The 21,246-nt window shown below is 49.9% G+C and overlaps 1 protein-coding gene across 2 annotated transcripts in view; it reads right to left on the minus strand.

Moving 5' to 3' along the window:
• Positions 1–1,171: 1,171 nt before the first annotated feature.
• CLCN2 (chloride voltage-gated channel 2) overlaps positions 1,172–21,246 on the minus strand; it is a 75,334-nt gene continuing 55,259 nt past the window's right edge. Inside the window, exons 13-24 of one of the 2 annotated variants that reach the window (XM_028731699.2) lie at positions 20,416–20,485; positions 19,156–19,266; positions 16,694–16,907; positions 16,281–16,414; positions 11,448–11,632; positions 11,127–11,232; positions 10,295–10,371; positions 10,074–10,133; positions 6,375–6,413; positions 4,862–4,966; positions 2,363–2,449; positions 1,172–1,895 (exon numbers count right to left, since the gene is read on the minus strand). In XM_028731699.2, the coding sequence (XP_028587532.1) occupies positions 1,701–1,895; positions 2,363–2,449; positions 4,862–4,966; positions 6,375–6,413; positions 10,074–10,133; positions 10,295–10,371; positions 11,127–11,232; positions 11,448–11,632; positions 16,281–16,414; positions 16,694–16,907; positions 19,156–19,266; positions 20,416–20,485 (1,383 nt within the window). In that variant the 3' untranslated portion in view covers positions 1,172–1,700. The remainder of the gene's footprint in view (positions 1,896–2,362; positions 2,450–4,861; positions 4,967–6,374; positions 6,414–10,073; positions 10,134–10,294; positions 10,372–11,126; positions 11,233–11,447; positions 11,633–16,280; positions 16,415–16,693; positions 16,908–19,155; positions 19,267–20,415; positions 20,486–21,246) is intronic. The other variant, XM_028731700.2, reaches the window with a different exon arrangement.

Genomic DNA, 21,246 nt, shown 5'->3' on the forward strand with positions numbered 1-21,246 from the left:
AGAGGAACAGGGGAAATAACAGGAAATCCGTTCTGCAGTAAAGCATCCTGGATTACTCAAATGAAAAGGCTAAAGCTTCCTTGTTTTTGCTGACAAAGGGATGCACTCTGCTGAACTCACAAACGCAAAGAGGGCTAATATCTAAGAAATATATCCTCCTAGTTTCTATACACATCCCTACAAGGGGAAGTCCCTAACTCACCGAGGGCTTGAGACCCATTGTCTGTCTTCACCTGGTTTAGCTAGCCAGTCAAAGCCATTCCTAGGACGGGGTCACTGCTGCATGGTGACATCTGAGTGCAGTGTGGGGACAAAAGGTGGGCGAACTGCCCCAGAAGAAGCACGACATGCCCCTCACCAGAGGTACTACCCCTCCCCTAACGACCCCTTAATTACCACGTGGCTTACACAAGACAACAGACACTCATTAGTTCGCTTTATTTCATAGCTCTATTTGCAATCTCTCTTCTTCTTTTTATTAAATTAATATAAAAAAACCCTCTGTATTTACATGTCAGGTACCAACCCCACTCACCGCTCCTCACCTCTGGATTCAAGAATAGGGTGGGCGCCAGAGAGGGGGGTGGGGAAAGTGAAGCAGTTCAGAGTCCTTATTGGAGGGCAGTGGGGAAGAGAGGAACAGGAAGAGGCTCCCCAAGGCTCAGTAGCTCAAGAGATCCAGTGTTTTCACCCATGTAAAAATCATTAATAAAAGCGGGGGAAAGCCTATCCGTTGTATCAGGGATGGAGAACTCTCCAGCAGCCCCAGGCAGTGTGGTCAGGGGTGGTGGCAGTTGTAGTCCAGCAACTTTGGGCAGGGGGGGACACAGGCTCCCCCACTCCTACATTGCTTTCACATTCGGACATCCCTAAGCTGGAGACCCAGGACTCACCGACTGGACTGCAAATGGGTGCGGAGTGGCAGTCAGAGAGCAGAGGTAAGCGAAAAAGAAAAAGGCAGGTGATAATGGCCTGGGAAACTGGATTTTGGGCCTAGGCAGGAGTGGCTCCTTCAGGTGTCTTATGCCCCCACTCCTCAGGTTAAGAGTGACCTGTGCAAAGAAGCAGAGGTGGACCAGGTGGGGTTTGAACACCTCACACCTCAGCTCACAATTTCCTTGGTCCTATCTGACTGGATGCCATTTTAAGGTAGAGGTGAGGCCAATGGAAAGGTAGGAGGGGTGTGTGTTTACTTATTTTGTGTGTGCGCATTTGTAAAACCGATGCCCTCTTACCCACAAACATCTTGAGGAAGCCCTGAGACTAATGGCAGCGTGGGAGGGACTGCAGGGGTGTACGAGCGAAAACAGGACCCCAACAGTGGCACAGGTGTGACTTCAACATCAGGCAAGGCGCAGGATGAAGGACTTGCCGTTCTCAGACATCTAGGTCCCACTGAGCTGTGGGCTGACGAGAGGAGCAGGATCCTCTCACTCGGCTCCGAATTTGTTCTGCCGCCTCCTCTCCTCCAGAGCAAGAACGGGGCAGGGACGGGCTTGCGGCTTCGTGCCCGGTGAGGCCTTGAAGCTGCTCTGGTTTTCTGGCCGAGAGGCCTTTTCGCAAGTCTCTCGGGGCAGTAGTGGGTCCCCGGGTTGGAACGCTAAGCGAAGGACCCTGGGAAGACTCTGGCCGGAACGAAACGGCCGTGGAGTGGCGACGCTGGCTTCTCCGCCAACTGGTTAGCAAGACTCCCTCCGCCGTCACTGGCATTTCTCGTCACTCTCCGAAGGGCTGGACTCGCGGGGGATGGAGTGCCTGTTTCGCCGGTCCCACAGCTGGTGGATTTCTGTGGCCTCTGTCTCGCTGCTGCTAGTCGTGCTGTCCCGGAAGCTGGCCAATGGGGGCCGCACCTTCACCCCCTTGGCGGTTACCGAGCCTTCAATGGCTTTTCGCAACTGGAGAAAGAGAGAAAGAGGAGGGGAAGGGAGGGAGAGATTGATTTATTTACTATTTATTTATGACATTTATATCCCACATTTTTTTCTCCAACCAGGTAATAGGAGCGAGCCAGCAATAAATCACACTGAGCAAGCTGGTGTTAACTCTTTATTAGCAGAACCAGGATTTGCACAGGCGTGTCAGGCCTAATGAGCACAGCAACTTGTATCTCCCAGGTTTGGCTTCATGGATCGATTGGCTGCTGAGACTGAAGGTCCCTGCCTCGCCACGGCCACCTTTTGCTCCACCCCAGTTATTGTCAACAAACCACTGGGGTTAAATGGGGGTGATGCTACCCTCAGGCATCTGGGGTGGATTAGACGGCAGACCCCCTTCCACTGTGTGTGTGTTGGAGGGGGCCCATGCATGTTAGGACTGAAAGGAAGCCCTCTTAAGCTTTCCCACCCCCAGACTGAGTACTCACCTCCTTGAGGGACACCATGCCAATGAGGCGCCCGATGCTGGTGACATAGGCGTGGTCCACCCCCAGGAGAGAGAATATGGTGTGTGTCTGGAAGAGCCAAAAGCAAAATCAGCAGCAATCACTCACATACTCCTTTGCTCCACCACCTCAGTATCTAGGACTGAACCAAAATTCTGTGACTCCTGCCCTGACAAACCATCCGGGCTAGGCTACTGCAATGCGCTCCACATGAGACAGCCCTTGAAGAAACTTCAACTGGTACAGAACATAGCCACCTGGAAGCACCTGGAGGTGATTCTCTTGGAAGACATTACATTCTACTTCTGCAGCACTCGGGTCCTGCCTGCAGAATTTCCACAGGCATCCAGTTGTGAGGACAGGATGTTGGACTAAATGGACCTTTGGCATTGGTTACCTGCATCTTTCTTTCTTTCTTTCTTTCTTTCTTTCTTTCTTTCTTTCTTTCTTTCTTTCTTTCTTTCTTTCTTTCTACTTTTCAAGTTTATACATTTCACTAATTTTACAATCGTTTTGACATTTCGAAGCTTGACTTCCTTCCCCCTATTTCTGCGGTTCCTTAAATTTATTTTTAATATCTTCTGCATCTTCAAGTTAACTTATTTTGCTCATTTATTCATCTTCTTTAAATATATACTCTTATGAAACTGCACGTTATTACAATAATCCTGCCAATGTTCTTATCTGTTTACAATTTATCTGTAAATATTCAATAAACCATTTCCATTCTTTTATAAAAAGTTTGTTATCTTGATTTCTTACTCTTCTGGTAAGTTTCAGCAATTACTTGCATGCTTTCGGGCCCAACTACAAGTATTGGTGTTAATTCCCCCCCCCCCCTTTTACACACACACACACACACACACACACACACACAGTTAAAACAGCATTTTCCGATTTACAATCATTTAACTTTGGACTCCCCTCCACCCAAATCCCTCTATGGTTTCCCTAATTTTCAAAATTACAATGCATATTATTGTATACCTTATCTTCTCCACAGTACTTTCAAACATATATTTTACTGCTGTTCTTACTCTAAAGCCACTTGCATTTTAACATATTTACAATAGTGGTTTTTTAAAAAAATCTACGAACGTCCTCCAGTTCTCCTTGAATTCTGCCTCATCTTGGTTTCTAATTTTGCATATTGGTGTTTACTTTAGAGGCCTAAACTGGGTTTCGGGGCAGGTTATTTGAAAACCGGTCTGCTTCTGTGTGAACCTGTCTGGGCCTTAAAGGCCCTGTTTGTGGCCTGCCCTTAAGAGCAAATCAAGAAACGGTGTCTTCTCAGTGGTGGCTCTAAGTTTGTGCGACTCCCAATGGATATACATTTTGTCATGTCAGTTTTGCCATTCAAAGGGGTTTCCAGTTGCTTCAGCTGCTTTTACATGAGCGCTCTGCTGCGCTGTGAAATGTTTTCAAACTGTTGTTTTGATGGTTTAGTTTTATTGGAGCAATGCGCTTTGGTTTTCCTGTTTTATTTATGCATGCAAGCTGCCTTGGGAAGGCTTTGCCTAGGCAGGCAACACAGAAAAAATTAACAAGCAAATAACCACCAGCACCAGAACAGGGCTCCCCAGCAAGTCGTATTTCTGAATCATTGACAAGGACCCATCCCTCCAAGGCTCAGGCATTCCTCCCCCCCCTCCCCCCACCCCAGCCAACTCTTGCCTCTTGAGCCTAGCAACATGGGGAATTTCTCAGCTATACCCTGGATTGTGTCATGTTCTGCACATATGTGTGTGTGTATATCTATCTCTATCTATCTCTATCTCTATCTATCTCTATCTATCTATCATCTATCTATCTATCATCTATCTATCATCTATCTATCTATCTATCATCTATCTATCTATCATCTATCTATCTATCTATCTATCTATCTATCTATCTATCTATCTATATCTATCTATCTATCTATCTATCATCTATCTATATCTATCATCTATCTATCTATCTATATCTATCTATCTATCTATCTATCTATCTATCTATCTATCTATCATCTAGCTATCTATCTATCTATCTATCTATCTATCTATCTATCTATCTATCTATCCATCATCTATCTATATCTATCTATCATCTATCTATCTATCTATCTATCTATCTATCTATCTATCTATCTATCTATCTATCTATCTATCATCTATCTATCATCATCTACATATTGCACCTCTTTTTCTAGCTGTGCACCATTTATCACCTGGAGAAAGGAGGTATGTATGGAGCTACACATTCATAGGAGCATTTTGTCGTGCCCCTTCTGAAATCTTATTCAGGCCAAGCCTCCCTGGACCTCAGGCACCTTGCAAGGAAATGTTCTAAGCCATTTTCATAGCCACTAGGGCTAGTAACTTTTTTTAAAAAAAGAACAGGAAAATGGAGGTTTTCAGGATGCTGAATTCGGTAGAGTGAATTCAGCGCTCGTGTGGTATGCTTGCAGAATCAGAGTGCGCACACGCAATGTACACGCACCTTGTGCAAAGAAGTGCGTTCCACCAGCTGGAAGGGTGCTGGGTCAATCTTGCTGTTGTTGAAGTTGACAAACTGCTCTAGCTGCTGCTCCTCCCATTCCAGGATCTGGAAGGCGACAAATCAAGTTAGCGTGTCTGCCAGGAGGAGCCTGTAGCTGCCAGGCTTGTAAGCCAGGCCAGATTCTGTTCATTACATTTTATATATACCCCTCCTTTTCATCCAAGGAAACCACCCAGCCCATCTCTCTGCTGCTGTTTGCTAGAGAATGGTGCTCGGTGCTCAGGTTGCAGTTGCTGTTCCTGCAGTCGGCATGCAGCCGCAATGGCCAGCAGCCATGAACAGGTTCACACTTCAGCAGCAGGTTCATATAGCAGGTTCACACTTCAGCAGCACAAAAGCCAGGCATTTCTGCACACAAACCTGAACACATCTCTCTCTCTGTGTCCATATAGGCAAGCAAGAGGCAGTTTAAGGACACGTTCCAGCCTGGCAAAGGCCTTCAAGGAGGATATGGGCTAGGACTGGCAAGGGTTGTGGCCTGGGGAAGAGTCTCGGTGGCCAGACAGAGATGCTTGGGGCCGCATTCAGGGTCTGGACCTGAGGTTCCTCACCCCCTGGCTGCACAGTGAAGAAGCAATTCCTTCTGTGTCTGGCAGGAATCACCCGCTGTTCAACTTCATTTGGGTGGCCCTCAGTTCTGGTATTAGCCCACAAGATCCCAACCACAATGTTGAACAGCGGGGAGCAGGAGAAAGCCAAACGCCAACAGGGTCAGGGGCTGGCAGGATGCTGACGAGGGTGCACCGGGGGAAGGCGGGCTGGAGTCTGACTCGGGAGAGGGGGGCAGTGATTTGTGGGGACCAGCCAGGAGCCCAGAGTCAGAGCCAAAGGAAGCTTGAGAGCTGGAGGGTGGATCACTGGAGGAAGACGAGGTAGAGGCAGTTCAGGCAAGTCAAGGGCTGGGCGCTTCCCCACGTTCTCCCACACCACTGTGTCCCAGAACCAGGAGGGGATGAAAGAGGGAAGAGCAGAGGACGCTTCCAGGCAGGCATAGTCTCTGGCTGCATGCACACGGCACATCTGGGGAAGATACTTAAGCTGCTGGAGGAGGAGTGACACTGGTTGCTGCAACTGCACCGTAGAGCTCACACCTGAGAATAGCTGCCTAGACACTAGGCTACTGTGCATGGGTATTTGGAGCCATGGAAACTACGGTAAGTGTCCACTTTTAACAATCACATCTGCCATGTGATTTCCTTTGGCTGGGGAGTGACAACCAGAGCCAGTGACTGACCCACGTAAATCGAGCCAGCCAAGCTGTATGCTATATGCCATCTTTTGGAATGCTGGGGTTTTGCGGATATTTTCTCTAGGGGCACAAGGAGTTAGCCCTCCAAGAGGGCAAAAGTCAGGGCGCAGCACAATTTCAACACAGGGGCCTTCACCACCCACCTGCTCTGTACTATAGAGAGGCCTCTTTGCTTGTCTGGGCCTGTGAATGATGGGTACTCACCTCTGCAGGGGTCATTTCGCCAGCTACTTCATATTCATCCTACAAGGAGGGAGAAAAGGAGCCGCATTTGTCAATGCCACCCTGGGAAGGTATTGGGGAGGAGCTGAGCAAGGAAAACAGAGAGATAGAGACGGGGCAGGGAGTGAATTTGACTCCAGAAGAATACAAGGCTCCTAACAGTCCAGAATTGGGGCCCAAGGTGTGAAAAATTCTGGGCATCCAGGGGTAGCAGGTGGCAAAGAAGAGAGTTGTGCATCCCAGCTTTGCGAGGGCAAGGAAATCAAAGGCTTCTGTGCACATTTCGGTTTAAATTGAGCCCTAGTCATACATTACTTTCTGATGCGCCAATGCCACCACAAAGTGAATTTTGCCCTGCTGGTTTTGCATAGTGAAGGCACCCTCCTGTGGAAAGAGCTGCTATTTACTATACTGGAACAGACTCTTCTGTGTGGTAAATATCAGTTCTCACCACGCAAAGCCTTCTATGTGGTCATATTCCTACACTTGTAAGTTGGAGCCTTGTCTCCCCACAGCAATGTAAGATTGGCGTTGTCCGACAGGTAGGTTTCTGCTCAGGATTTACAAGCCCCTCAAGCTGAATGCTTCCTGTATACTTGGTCAGGGACGCCTGTGGCGCTGTGGTCTAAACCACTGATTCTCTTGGGCTTGCTGATTGGAAGGTTAGCGGTTCGAATCCACACGACAGTGGTGAGCTCCCGTTGCTCTGTCCCAGCTCCTGCCAACCTAGCCGTTCGAAAGCACGCCTGTGCAAGTAGATAAATAGGTACTGCTGTCGCGGGAAGGTAAACGGCGTTTCTGTGTGCTCTGGCTTACGTCACGGTGTTCTGTTGCGCCAGAAGTGGTTTAGTCCTGCAGGCCACATGACCCAGAATGCTGTCTGTGGACAAACGCCGGCTCCCTCGACCTGAGTGCGAAATGAACGCCGCACCCCATAGTCGCTGTCAGAGCTGCCTCCAGGTCCCAGCTCACAGAGGACCAACGCTAGCCGGTAGTAATGTACAAAAGTCTTTATTGAAGTACAGTTTCCATTTTCAAGCCGCAGCGCGCAGCTCTACGTCTTAGAAGCTAGACCGGCGAAGCTCCATCTGAGTCTCCACCCCCTGTACACCAGTTTAAGACTCTAACCTTACTCCACCTCTTCCGTCTCTCCTTTCTCCTCTGGGTCCTTCTGCCCCCCGGGGTCCCCTCCTTTCTGGACTCTTCTGACGCTGACGCTGACCCCCCTGACTCCTCTCCCTCCTTTCGGCGGGCTTTAGGACCTGGCTCCCTATCCGGGCTACCAACTGCGCCGCCCTCCTGTACATTTGAACTTGGCGCGCGCGCCCAGCTTTCGACCTTCCTCTTGACCGTTTCCTCGCTCTCCGATGGAGGCGTGGCCAATCCTGACTCATCTCCTCCCGCTGGCGGTGAGCCGCCTGATCCCGATACCTGGGACTCCTCCCCCCTACTGCGCTCTGGTGGGGAAGCTGGTCCTGATTTCCAACTGCTGCTCTCTGAGTCCCCTCTGGCCCCTTCTTCCTGGGGTGTCCCCCTAGGCACCCCCTTGCTCTGACCATGGGAGCCCCTCTCTGTGAATCTTCCGATTCGCTGGAAAGACTCAGAGACCTCGGGCCGCTGTCATCGCTAACATTTCCTTCGGATTCCTCCCCCTCGCTCTCTATTTCCTCCCTCTCCTGTGCCTCTGCTCCTGAGCCCCTGACAGTCGCTTTTGACTGAACTTAACCGTCCAGGGGTCCTTTACCTTTTATACTTGATGTGCAGACTGATAGGCCTTGGAGCCACCCCAAATGCTGTGTGTCAGAGAAACCTGGTTTGTCACTGAGGGTAGACTCTACAAGGAGCTGCGACCCCCCTTTTCTCAGCTCTCTAGCATGTCAATCCTTGGGGTTCCTTCCTAGCTCCCCATTTCTTTTCTCTTTCCTTTCTGGGGTCCTTCTGCCTGCCCGGCCCCCTCTCTCTAGGAGGAGGGCATTTCTTCAAATGGCAGTCAGAGACTGTTAAGAAAAACCTACCAGAAACCACAGTCCCCTGAGTTCCTTAGGAGAGCGAACGCCTCTTTTAAGTTTGCGTTGCACGGGTCCAGACTTGGGGCCAGGATAATTCAGCCAAGAGGCAGCCCTTCTAGCTATCAGACCTCTGTGACAATCCAGGGAAGCTGAGCAAACCACTGCCAGAGGCTTCCCCACCACCTCAAAAGTCCTTAGCGTGTTACACACTTAGCTGTGTGGTTTGCTGAACCAGCGCCTGGTTTTAACACACATCTTGGCAGCAAAAGGGATTCCTGCTCTTCAATAATAGATCAGGTCAGCCTCTCTTCTGGTGCTTCTCGGCTAAGGTGGGTGGGGAGAGAACAGGCAGCAGAAGCTGAGTCGGTGTAAAAACCAAGGGACTGGTGGCCAAAGCAACAACCCAACAATATAATTTGAACCCCAACCAAATCATGGTGTTTCTGGAAGCTCACACAGAATCCCCGAAATCATCTCAATGTTGCAGGATTTCACTACAGGAGTTGGAAGAGGCGTGAATTAGCTGGGGAAACAAGTGATTCTGAAGCAAGGATGAAGGCGATGGAGATTTCTGATTGGCTGTTCCAGCAGAGATCACTATATAAATCAGTTAGTTTGTAAAAAATGGGAGGGGGGGTATGGATATTTTTTGGGGGGGGGGGTGCGCCACTAAGAGAGAAAAGATGAATCAAAACAAGAGGCCGAACTGTGCTGAAGGCTCTGGCTGTGCCGTTGCCCTGCTTTCGCACTGTGGCACTAGATAATTTCACCTGTCAGTCAACCAAGGAAGGAGTGGCGGCCTCGGACTGTATTTCTTATACAGCATCGGGAGCAATCCTGGGTTCACTCCAGACCAACACTGCACTTTGCTTCCCTTGTACGAATCGCCCATGTGGATCAGACCAAAAGGTCCAGCCATGCCCAGCATTCTGCTTCCAACAGTATTCATGGATATGCTGTGCTTGAACATGGAGGTTTTATTCAGACCTTAGGACTACCAGGCAGTGATTCGCAAATTCACAGAGAAAATTCTTGTTCTCCCATCATCCCTAGTTAGCCGGACCAGTGGTTAGGGATGATGGGAACTGTAGTCCTCAAAAAGATGGAGACTCAAGTCTGGGAAACCCTGAGCTAGAACTTTGGGGAGGTGGGAAGGGAGATTTTGTCTATTTTGGACCTGTTGCTCCCCAAGCGTTATTGGGTCCCAAGTCATAGGGAAGCAAGACTTTTCTTGTGCAAATCACATTTATTTCAAATGACGGTTGTATGGGATCATTGTTCAACCTTAGTGGAACAACACACACACACGTACATGGGGCGTGGTGACGGAAGAGAGGAATCATTTGTACCCTCTACCTCCAGCTTCAGCCTGGAGTGGGGAGTGCTCTTGTGTTCGAATCCTGATTTCTGGTTTCCCACAGGCATTGGGTTGGCCACTGTGAGAACAGGATGCTGGACTAGGTGGGCCACTGGCCTGATCTAACAGGAATCTTATTATTCTCAGTATCTTGGGCAGGCCCCAGTTGTTGGAGGGCCTGGCACTACAAAACAGGGGGAAAAAACCTTCAGCACAGTCCCAGGCCTTGATGGACACATTTGGGGGAGGAAAAGGCTTCCTGCCCTGTGATTGTCTGGGTGGGAGCTGCATGGACGTGGCGTGGCCCACACTTACCGCCACGGAAATGCGGACACGCTTCGACTTGCGCTTTTCAGGCAGGCCCGAATTCTCATCCTTATTTTACCAAGGGGGGAGAAAATAAGGAAGAGAGAGAGGAATTATGGGAGTGGGACGGCTAGCACATAATTCCCAGGGGAAGAGAAGAGCCTCTGCCCAGAAACAGACCCAAACGCGGCACATGGTGGGGTGGAGGGCGGGGAGGAAAGAGGCCTCACCTCAGCTGGCTCTGCTGTCGTGTTGTTAGCGCAAAAAAGGCTCCTCAGAGCGATGCCTGGGGGGTCCACAGTCCCAGCTGCCCAGAGAGAGAGAGAGAGAGAGAGAGAGAGAGACAAACATCAGAGGGGCCTCACTGGAAAGGGACACTGTAAGGCATGGGTCAGCAAACTAAGGCCTGGGGGCTGGATAAGGCCTGCCAGGGTCATAAATCCGGCCCACGGAGCCTGCCACCCGCTTGGTCAGTTGCTGCGCTGTGCTGCCCGGTTTAGCTTCAGTTTAGCTCTGCAGAGAGGCGCTTTCCTGGGACTACATCTCCCAGCATGCTCCCAGTTTGCTGCAGACTTCTGTGACACTGGCCAATCCGAAGCCTTAGCAATCTCAGGCCTCCCCTCCATTGGCCAGTTTGATGCGAGCTGGCGGCCCATGGCGACCCTTCCCGAACCTCGCTGCTCCAATTGGGGTGAGGCACAGCGCAGGGCGCCTTGTGGAAGTCTAGCTCCGAGAAGGGAGAAACGAAGGGGCGGGAAGAAGCGGGAGTGGAGGAGGGAGGAGGAGGACTCTTCTGTGCTGCTCGGTGCTGGCATATTAGCAGAACAGTCATGGACACCCTGGGGTAGGGGCCCTTCCTTGAGGGGTGGCTGCTGCCCCTCCACGCAAACTGAGACCCAGCCCCAGTGGGGTGCCCCCTCCCCAGCCAAAGGGAAGGCCTGTGCGCTCGTGTGCATGCGTGCGGTCCGGCCCACCGCAAGTTCTGAGGGACAGTGAACCAGCCCCCTGCAGAAAAAGTTTGCTGACCCCTGCCATAGGGTGAAAGGGGGACAAAGGACTCACTGGAGACACTCTCGGATAAAGTGCTGGAGGCTCGCTTCAGTGCCGGCTTCAAGGGCTTACGGGACTCACTTCGCGGCGGGACAAACGAGGATTCTTCGGTGATGATCTGAGTGTTGAGAGAGAAAAAGGGACGGCGTTACAAAAGGGATCAAGACTTGGACCCTATCGCTTTGGCACCTCATGGGCTTCTTCTTCTGTTGACGCCACATTCCTCAGTTACGTCTGCTCTTTGCCTCTCCAAATCAACATAGGCCCTCAAAGATGAGCATATTTGCCAAAATGCTAACAACAACAACAACACTCTCCTGGGTCTTTGCCCACCTGAAAGCGCACGCCCGTGTCAGGTGTCTGGTGCTCCTCCTCGCCTTCTGGAACCTTCTCGGTGGCTCGGCGGTCGGCCTGGGCCTTCTCACGCATGTAGTGGAGCCGGCGTGCGTAGCTCAGCTGCTCGCTCAGGAGAGTCACGATCTGTGTGCGCTCGATGGAGCCCAGAAGGATCATGGACTCTGCAGAGGCAAGGGAAACCAGGCTGAGCTTATTTCTGGGCCGAGAAGCCATTTTTTTGCTAACAGACCAGGCGTGTGTTTTGATGGCAAGGTGGCAAACTTTTAAAAATAATTCAGAGATAGAGGACAAGATCGGGGAGAGGCAGAAGGAGATCAAGGACAGTTTGAGATGTTGTGGGCTGAAGAGGAAGCCCGAATGCTTCCTGTTCCCAGGGCACCGCCAGCTTGTCTGAAGCACAACTTTGGTACCTTCTCCACCTGAGATACGGGCAACATGCCTCCACGAGGAGAAACAACAAAGCCAAATTTTGCACAGGACTGTGTTGGGGGAGGCACTTGAAATGTGACATTGGGTGCTTCCCATCTGCAACACCATCATCTCCAAAGATGCTCATGCTAGCCAGGTGTCAGGGGCTAGACTGAGGAGGAATGTGGTGGGAGCCACCTGCCCTCTATCTGCACCTTCCAGAGAAGTGGAGGACAGTATAGATTTAGAACAGTGGTTTGCAGAAGGGCATAGTTCAGAGGAAGCAGAGGGGGAAAGCTGGGAAATATTGGGGGAGCAGCAGGAAGAAGCAGCACCGGGGGAGAGACAGCTAACAGACTCAGTGTCTCTTGAAAACATTCCTAATCCCCCTTCTCCCATAACCAGGCATGCTGTGAGAGTAGCAGATCAGAAATCTCAGAGGCAGAAAGCACAGAGGCAGGGCTGACGTAGAATAGGAGTGACTGAGGGGGTGGAACTTTAGTTGGAGCAACACCATTATCTAAGAGAGACCACATTCCTTTGTTTCTGTGAATATTGAATAAACTACTTGGTAAGAACTCTTCTTGTTTTTTCTGCTCCTTGGCATCCCACCGTGGGAGGGACAGGATTCCCTGAAGCCTTGACACCAGGTTCAAAGGTTTGGGAAAGTGCCCCATGCAGGCATCACTGAACATTGCCACTTCAGAATACAGGCATTTCATAGAACCATAGAATTGGAAGGGATCCCGGGGGACATCTAGCCCAACCCCCTGCAATGCAGGAATCTTTCCCCCAACGTGAGGCTCGAACTCACACCTTGAAATCAAGTCTCATGCTCTACCGACAGGGCTACTTTGTGTGGGAGGGCGGAGGTGCTCCACGTTGAAGGGAAATCCTCAGACCCACAGACAGAATAACACCCCTGTGCGTAGAAAGGTATGGGTCATCTGGGAGAATTTATGAGTGCCCTTCTCCTGAAAGGGGCTAGCTGTCCAAATGCAATGTTTTCTGGGTAACAGGAGCGAGTATTCAAACATGATCCTCGCTTTGCTACGCAGGTAGTTTCTGATGAACCGCAATACCTCAGAAAAGCCTCTGAGACAGCCAAGTATTTTGATGCAGAAGCTTTGGCTGGAAGTTGCTGGTTGCTACTGCGCCTTTGCTTGTTCACTGCCTTGTTGCAAATGGATTCTGGGAGTGAACCACGAGGCGGCTGCAATGCACAGCTGGGGTCTTGATTTTTGGTGTGGCAAGTCAGCACAACTTCTAGGTCTTTACATGGAGGACAGAAGACATGTGCATTCCTTGCCAGCTTATCTTGCTTATCGGGGCCTGGCTCCAATCAGTCGGCTTTGACTCCCTCCCCATCAAACTTTGCAAATTGCCATGACAACACGGCATTGTCCCTGTTGCTGCGGTAGCCCCGTAAATGATAGCTGTGGCTAGCAGGAAGATATCGATGTCACAGCAGGGGAGCTGCGTGGCATGAAGCTGGGAGGAGAAGGGAGGAGAGGATCAAGCCCCAGGCAGGCAGGACGACAATGGCATCTCCCAGGGAGCAACAGGTGGCAGGCAGGAGGGATGAAAGGGGGGCAGAGAGAGGGTGGTGCTGCTGCATAGTCACTTCGCCAAGATGGTTTTTGGAGGCAAGTCTGGAAAAAGGCCCCCAGAATGCACATATTGGAAGAGGAGGTTCTGCAATCCTAGTCAGGTTCAGAACTACTTGTGCAAATTAATACACCGGTCAAAAACTGCAACCATGAGGCCAAATAAATCAGGACAGAGAAAAGAAAGTCCCTCTTCACACAGCTCAGAGTGAAACTCACTCCCACAGGAGGCAGTGATGATCACCAAATTCCTGATGGTTATGCTCTGCCTCCGAGTTTGCCCAGTAGCAGATGATCAGCCAGTGCAGATCCCATGGACAAAGTGTTCTATGTTGGCAGTGGCTTCCTCTTGCAAACAGCCTACGTGCTGGCTCTACACAAGCTGCAGCCTCTGGACCAGCCTGGAGGGTAGCTCCATCATGGGAAGTAATAGTACCACTCTATTCTGCCTTGGCCACACCACACCTGGAATGCTGTGTCCAGTTCTGGGCACCACAATTTAAGAAGGATATTGACAAGCTAGAACAGAGCTTGCACAGGAGAGCAACCAAGATGATAAAAGCTCTGGAAACTAAGGCTTACGAGAAGCGCTTGAAGGAGCTGGGTATGTTTAGCTTGGAAAAGAGGAGCCTGAGAGGAGATATGATAGCCATTTTCAAATATCTTAAGGTCTGTCACATGGAAGATGGAGCAAGCTTGTTTTCTCCTGCTCTGGAGGGCGGGACTCAAACCAACGGCTTCAAGTTACAAGAAAGGAGATTCTGACTAAACATCAAGAAGAACTTTCTGACAGTCAGAGCTCGAACGGACTCCCTGGGGAGGGGGGGGGTTTCTCTCCTTCCTTGGATGTTTTTAAGCAGAGGTTGGTTGGCCATCTGTCATGGATGCTTTAGCTGAGATTCCTGCACTGAAGGGGGTTGGACTAAATGACCTCTGGGGTCCCTTGCAGCTCTATAATTTTACGTTTCTGTGATTCCACATAGCAGGATGAGTGGCCACAGACATTTCCAGAGTCCCTCCAAAGAGGTGTCTGCAGCTGAGGGTACCAAGAGCCCAGCAAGTAATGGAGGAAATGTGTATACGGAAGTCCTGTTTGCTCAAGGTGTACGATGGATGGAGGCAGTGCCTGAGGGTGCAAAAACCTACTGGAGCTTCATCCATGTGAAAACAAAAGCAAAACAAACAAACAAACTTGAGAGGGATTTGGAAAGACGGCTGCGTTACTGACAGTGATTGGATTAGTAACGTTTCTGGTCCAGTTATGTTTCCAGCCCTGAATGCTCTGATTTTGTTATCATTTTGGCCAAATTATTGTGGTAACTATTCCACCGACTCACTAAATCGATACGTGTAGGAAAATAGCCTATTACATCAGCTGCCTTGGAAGAGGCGTCAGGAGAAGTTGGAGGATCTAAATTTGTCACCATGAAAGAGGCCTTCAATTAAATAATCGATGAAAACACTCAATTGTAGATGTGCAACGCTTATTATTTGCCTGCATTATGTGAGCATTGCAGAGGCAAAGACAAGCACGAGGAACTCAACAAAGCCAATAAAAAAGGGAGGCTTGGCTGTACTTGTCTGGCTTCTGCAGCAGAGGTGGAGACTTGGAGACTCACTCTGTGCCCTCCCCTGCCCATCGTTCAGCAGAATTTCTGTTCCAATTGGACGTGGAATTGGCAGGTTCCAGAATGAGAAGAATGGCATCTATTTAATGCAATGGTGGGAAATCTCCCAACAATTACTCAATCAGGCCTGTTGGGTCTCCCCATTTGGCCTGCGAGTCACTATGTCAGGTAGCTGACAGGTGGGCAAACCTGACTGCTGAGGGTGAGGGAAACAAGGATCTCACCCACTACTTACAACCCCTCCCAGCAGCTATGTATTTATGCATCTGAGGATAACACTTCCTGTACCCGATGAAGTGGGCTGTACTCTAGGAAAGAATACCAGAATCACAGAATTTTAGAGTTGGAAGGGACCCAAGGGGTCATCTAGTCCAACCCCCTGCAATGCAGGAATCTTAGCTGAAGAATCCATGACAGATGGCCACACAACCTCTGCTTAAAAACCTCCAAGGAAGGAGGGTCGATCACCTCCCGAGGGAGTCTGTTCCACTATTAAACACCTCTTACTGTCAGAAATCCATTGGTTCAGGTCCTACCCTCTGGAGCAGCAGAAATAATAATAATAATAATAATAATAATAATAATAATAATAATAATAATAATAATGTTATTTATACCACACCCATCTGGCTGGCTTTCCATCTTGTTTCCCCAGCCACTCGAGGAAGCTCACAGCACATAAAAAAATGTAAAACATTAGACATTAAAAATTTCCTGAAACAAGCTTGCTCCACTCTTCATGTAATAACTCCTCAGATAGTTGAATATGGCTATCATGTCACCTCAGTCTCCTCTTTTCCAGGATAAATATACCCAAGTACAGTAGTACCTCGGGTTACAAACACTTTAGGTTACAGACTCCGCTAACCCAGAAGTAATACCTTGGGTTAAGAACTTCGCCCAAGGATGAGAACAGAAATCGGGCTCCGGCGGCACGGCGGCAGCAGGAGGTCCCATTAGCTAAAGTGGTACCTCAGGTTAAGAACAGTTTCAGGTTCAGAACGGACCTCCGGAATAAATTAAGTTCGTAACCAGAGGTACCACTGTATCTATTTGTTAGTATTTAAGGTGCCAGAAGACTATATTTTTTTGCTGCAAAAGACCAACACAGAGGCTACTCCTCTGGAAAGACATATTCATGAGGATCTGCCTTGCCTCTCTCTTACCAGCTGATTCCACCAAAGCCAAGCTCTTCATTTTGGTTCCATGCAGCACGTCCTGAAGATCGCGGTAGCGGCAGTTCAGGGTTATGTAGCGCACGTCGCGCACCATGATGTCCTCCACGCGCACATTGTACTTCCTGTAATACACAAGAGGCGCTGAAGGAAGCCTGACCCATCTCTGCACTTCTCTCTGCCACAGAGTCTCCCAGCTCACTAAGCCCTGTTGCCTCTTTCACTCCCAACACCTCCTCCTCCTTCTCCTCCTCCCAGGCTTCTCCCTCTGACCGCTCACCGTCAACCCACCACCACTTCCCAGGCTCTGAGCCTTCTTCCTCTGAGGGTTCCCCAGCTGGTTCCTCCCACAATTCCTCTGCGTCCCTGACAGCCACCAGGCCAACGCACAGAGGCACACTTACTCCTGATGTCCCCAACCCAGCTCTGGCAAGTAGGGTAACTTCTTGATGCGGATGATGCTGTCGTAAAGAGAGGGCTGTAAGCTCTGGGCCACGGCGTTGGCCAGGATCACTGCGATCATGACCGGCAGGATGTGGGAGATCTGGCCTGTCAGCTCAAAGACGATGACCGCCGTGGACACGGTGTGAGTGACGGCTCCAGACAGCGCAGCTGCACCTGGTGGGGGTTAAGCACGGGAGTGAGCTGTGTGAAGGACACCGTCCGCTCAGGTGCCTCGGAAACTGTCAGGGACTGGGCAGAGGAGGAGGAGGAATGGTGGAGGCCGCCTCCCCTCATCCTGACCCTTCCAGGGAGGAGGAAGAGGAAGAAGGAATAGATTTACAACAGGGGTTTCCGGGAGGTCCCAACTCAGAGGCAGATGAGGGGGAAAGTTGGGAAATCATGGGAAAGGAGGAGGCAGAACCGGAGCGGAAGCTGGTTGACACAGTGTCTTTAGCAAGCATTTCAGACCCCCCATCTCCCAGAACCTGGCGAGCCTTAAAAGTAGGAGAGCAAAGAGCTCAAAGACAGAGGGCACGTAGCAGGACCCGTAGAGGAGACGAATGAGGAAGTGGGAGAGACGGGGGTGGAGATTCACTCGGGACGACACTACCCAAGAGGCTGGGTTCTATAGCCTCTCTCTGTAACATTGAAATAAAAAAGGACGGTAAGAAACTTTCCCTTGTCTTTAAACTTTCCTGGGCAACCAGCCGGGAGCCGCTGACAGCATCCTGACAAAAACGCAGGGAGGTCTTAGAGCCAGCAGGGGAGAGAGGCAAGCAAGGGCCTGAGAAAGCTCCCAGCCACCCCAAAAGACCAGGCAGGGGTCGGTTGCAGTATGCCAAGCCCAGTCCAGCTCTCACGATGGCTCTTGGGAGCCTAGAGGCACCCCCAGCGGAAATGCCACACCTCAACGCTTCATGCATTCTAGGGGGGAAAGGGAGGAAATGCTTTTTGGAGACCGACACAACCCCCTCACTTCTGGGGCCACATGTCAGTGGTGGGTGGGGCCAGGGACAAAAGTGGGCAGGGCAACCCATGCAAATTTTGCCTTTGCACAGCAGGCTAGTTTCTACACCCACACCCACACCCTCCTCTCTGTTCTTCATCCAGGCAACCAAGAGGAATTATTAGAGCTTCAGCTGGGAGAGGGGACACTCTAGGAGAGAGTTAATCAGGGCTGATGGAGGGCATGGCTTGCGGAGAGGCTTGAGCAACTGAGGGCCCTGGAGGGCCACATCTGGCCCCTGGTTGTGAGCTTCCACACACCCTGCTCAGAGGCCCCAGTCCCAACCTCTGGACTGCTGCAGTTTGTGGAAAGGTCCATGATGACAGAGGGAGAGGCAGAGGCGTGGGCTGCATTCACATTATACACACATTATACCAGGCACAGGCAAACTTGGTCCTCCAGATGTTTTGGGACTACAACTCCCATCATCCCTAGCTAACAGGACCAGTGGTCAGGGATAATGGGAGTTGTAGTCCCAAAACATCTGGAGGGCCGAGTTTGCCTATGCCTGCATTATACTATGATGATGCCGCCTTAAACAGTCATGACTTCTCCCAAAGGATTCTGGGAGTGGTAGTTCTGCTAAGGGTGCTGAGAGTTGTCAGGAGAGCTGTCTTCCCCCTCACAGAGCTACCATTCCCAGAGTGGCTTAACAGTCGTTCCTTCTTCATCAGGAAGTCCCCAGGCGCTAACCACTATGCCACCCTGTTCTTGGCAGAGGTGGTGGTGGAGGAAGGGGCCCATGTCTGAAAATCCACAGTTTGAATGAGACACTCAGAGAGGATCCAGAAGCTCTGTTTCAGCTCCTATCACTCTCAAAGGCTCCTGGGCCAAAGAGGTCATGGGGTGTCAAAATTCACCTTGGATAAGGCTATCAGTAGCTCCCAGCTGTGACTGGCATAATAATAATAATAATAATAATAATAATAATAATAATAATAATAATAATATATTTTTTTTAATTTATATCCTGCCATCCCCAGCTGAATTCGGGCTCAGAGTGGCTAACAACAGTAAAAATAACACAGTTCACATAAAATCACAATCAGTTAATTGAAATACATTCTAAAATCAAATCAGTTCTAAAATCAATTCAGAGTCAAATTAACGGCAACCATTGGGCTAGAGTTCTATGAGGATTACAGAAGGAGACACGCACTCTCTCCAAGATCAGAAGCAGTGCAGCTCTGAATACCACTTGCTAAGAAGCAAAAACAGCCCGAGAGGGTTATTCCTCTCAAGCCCTCCTTGTGGGCTGCCCACAAGGTTGGTCAACGTGGGAAAAGAAGATGGACTTTGGTCTGATCCATCTGGGCTCCTGTCACCGCGCCCTGACCCTCTTTCGACGAGGGAGTGCCCACCCCCCACCTGAACATCCCAGTTTTTGGAAATGGTACAAGAGAAGCTGCCTCTTACCCACCACTGCGTAGCCGCCAGGAACAATGCGGTAGATGTTGCTGTCGGTGTGGATGCCGTCCGGGAACCATGCTGCCATGCTCTCGCCCACCAGCCGCCCAAAGGCCGCACCTGCCCAGAGAGATATGATATAAGATAGGATATAAGATATGCAAAATGAACCATGGAAAGAGAAGAGGGGAAGTCACTGATATCTTAAGTAAGCAAAATGTTTATCTGAAATTGTAAAACAGAAAATTTAATAAAAATCATATTGAAAAAAAGAAAGAGAAAGAAAGGGCCTTTTCTGCAGTGGCTCCCCATTTGGGGAACAGTCTTCCCAAGGAGGTTCAGCTGGTGCCTTAATTGCACACCTTTAGGTGCTAGGCAAAAACATTCTTCTTTAACCAGGCCTTCGGCTGATTAATCTTCTACAGCCTTTTAAATGTGTATTGTGATGTTGCTTCTGGTTTAACTATTTATTTATACTTTTATCTTGTATTTTTATCTTGTGAACTGCCCTGAGATCTTTTGGCAGAAGGCGGTATATAAATGTAATATATAAATAAATGACAAAAAAATAAAACTGCACAAATCCAGGCACCAAGAACCCACAGGCAACTTGAGTTCCTGCAGAAGTTGGGATACCCATTTCCCTGCCAGCAAATCTTCCTGGCTCTTTAAGTTTTGCAAAAATAAAATAAAACCCCATACGTGTTGTTGTTTTTTAATCCACAGAAGAGATGGCAATAGGGGGATGTAGGGCTTGGGACCAGGACAAACAAGAGCAGAAACGGCTATTCAGCGTGCACAAAGGAATTATGGGTAATCTTGTCACCACAAATAGCTTTAGTCAAAAGTGGTCCCTAGGGTGGGTGAATATTTGTCAATTTTGGTTACTCTCAGTCTATTAGTTTGCCTATTTTTTTGTTTAAACAAAGTTCATATGAAAATTTGCATGCATTGTCTATATGTGATTTTGTGCCATTTATCCCAGAATATGGAATTCTGTGTGCAAAACGTGAATCATTTTCACTGCTATATGCACCTTTCACACGCAAACATTGGTTGCAGAACTGCAACTTCCGAAGGAAGGCTTCGTTTCAGTTTGCTTATTGGTCTGGCAAGTGTGAATTAGGCCAGGTCACTTTTAAAATGCAAACGGCATGAATTTCTGTCCCGTTCCCATTGGCCACCAAGGGAGGCTGCTTGATCCTCTCTGGGCAGAGTTAAGGATCATTGCACAGAAGCACAGAGAAAGTTCTAGGGTCTCCTACTCACCAATGACAAAGACAGGCATGAAGGCTCCACAGGGCACTGGGATGGTCGTGGCCAAGGCTGACATCCAGAACTGGGGAGAGGACAAAGAGACAGGTGTCCGTTATCAGGAGAGGAGAACCAGGAATGCCCTATCGGCAGAAGCCAAGTGTCCTCTTTGTGCTGAAGCGCTGTGGGAGGGGGAGAGAAGAAAGGAGAAGGGCCCAAACCCCAGGACAGAAAAAGAGACTGAAGATTACAATTCCCACAGCAGACAGGAAAACCTCTGCAATTTTCCAGCGGTCCCTGTTGGGGGAAGCTTGGGAACCAGCAAACGAGACCCGAGTGCCTGGGGACTAATCTGCAGCAGCGTGGTTGAAGGAACCAGCTGCAGTCTGAAATGGAGAAGTCCTCAGAATTCCCTACTGGTCGGTTTCATCTGCAAAGGGAGAAGAGGCTGTTTTGACTCCAGCACTTAAGCAATCAGATAGTACAGGGGGAAGGGAGAGAGGAAGGAGAGGAGAGGGTGGGCAGGAAACGAAAGATATGCTTGCATTTTCTAGACCCCTCAGCAGCGTCTCTACCACAGCCCTGAAGACCCAGGGGCAAGTGTTCGGTGACTCAGCCCAGCTGAGTCCTGGGAAGGTAACCAGCAAAGCTCTTGTTCACGGATGCTGCGGACAGCGTCGTCCTGAGAAAAGCCCTGCAGGATCAGGCCAATGGCCCGTCTAGTCCAGCACCCTGTTCTCGCAGTGGCCAGCCAATTGCTCCAATGGGAAGCCTTCGAGCAGGACCTAAGCAGCTCTCGCCACTTACTGCTTGCGGTTCCCTGCAGCTGGCAACTGCTTCAGTGGC

This window comes from Podarcis muralis, chromosome 6 (assembly GCF_964188315.1).
Source record: "Podarcis muralis chromosome 6, rPodMur119.hap1.1, whole genome shotgun sequence".
Taxonomy (NCBI): Eukaryota; Metazoa; Chordata; class Lepidosauria; order Squamata; family Lacertidae; genus Podarcis; species Podarcis muralis.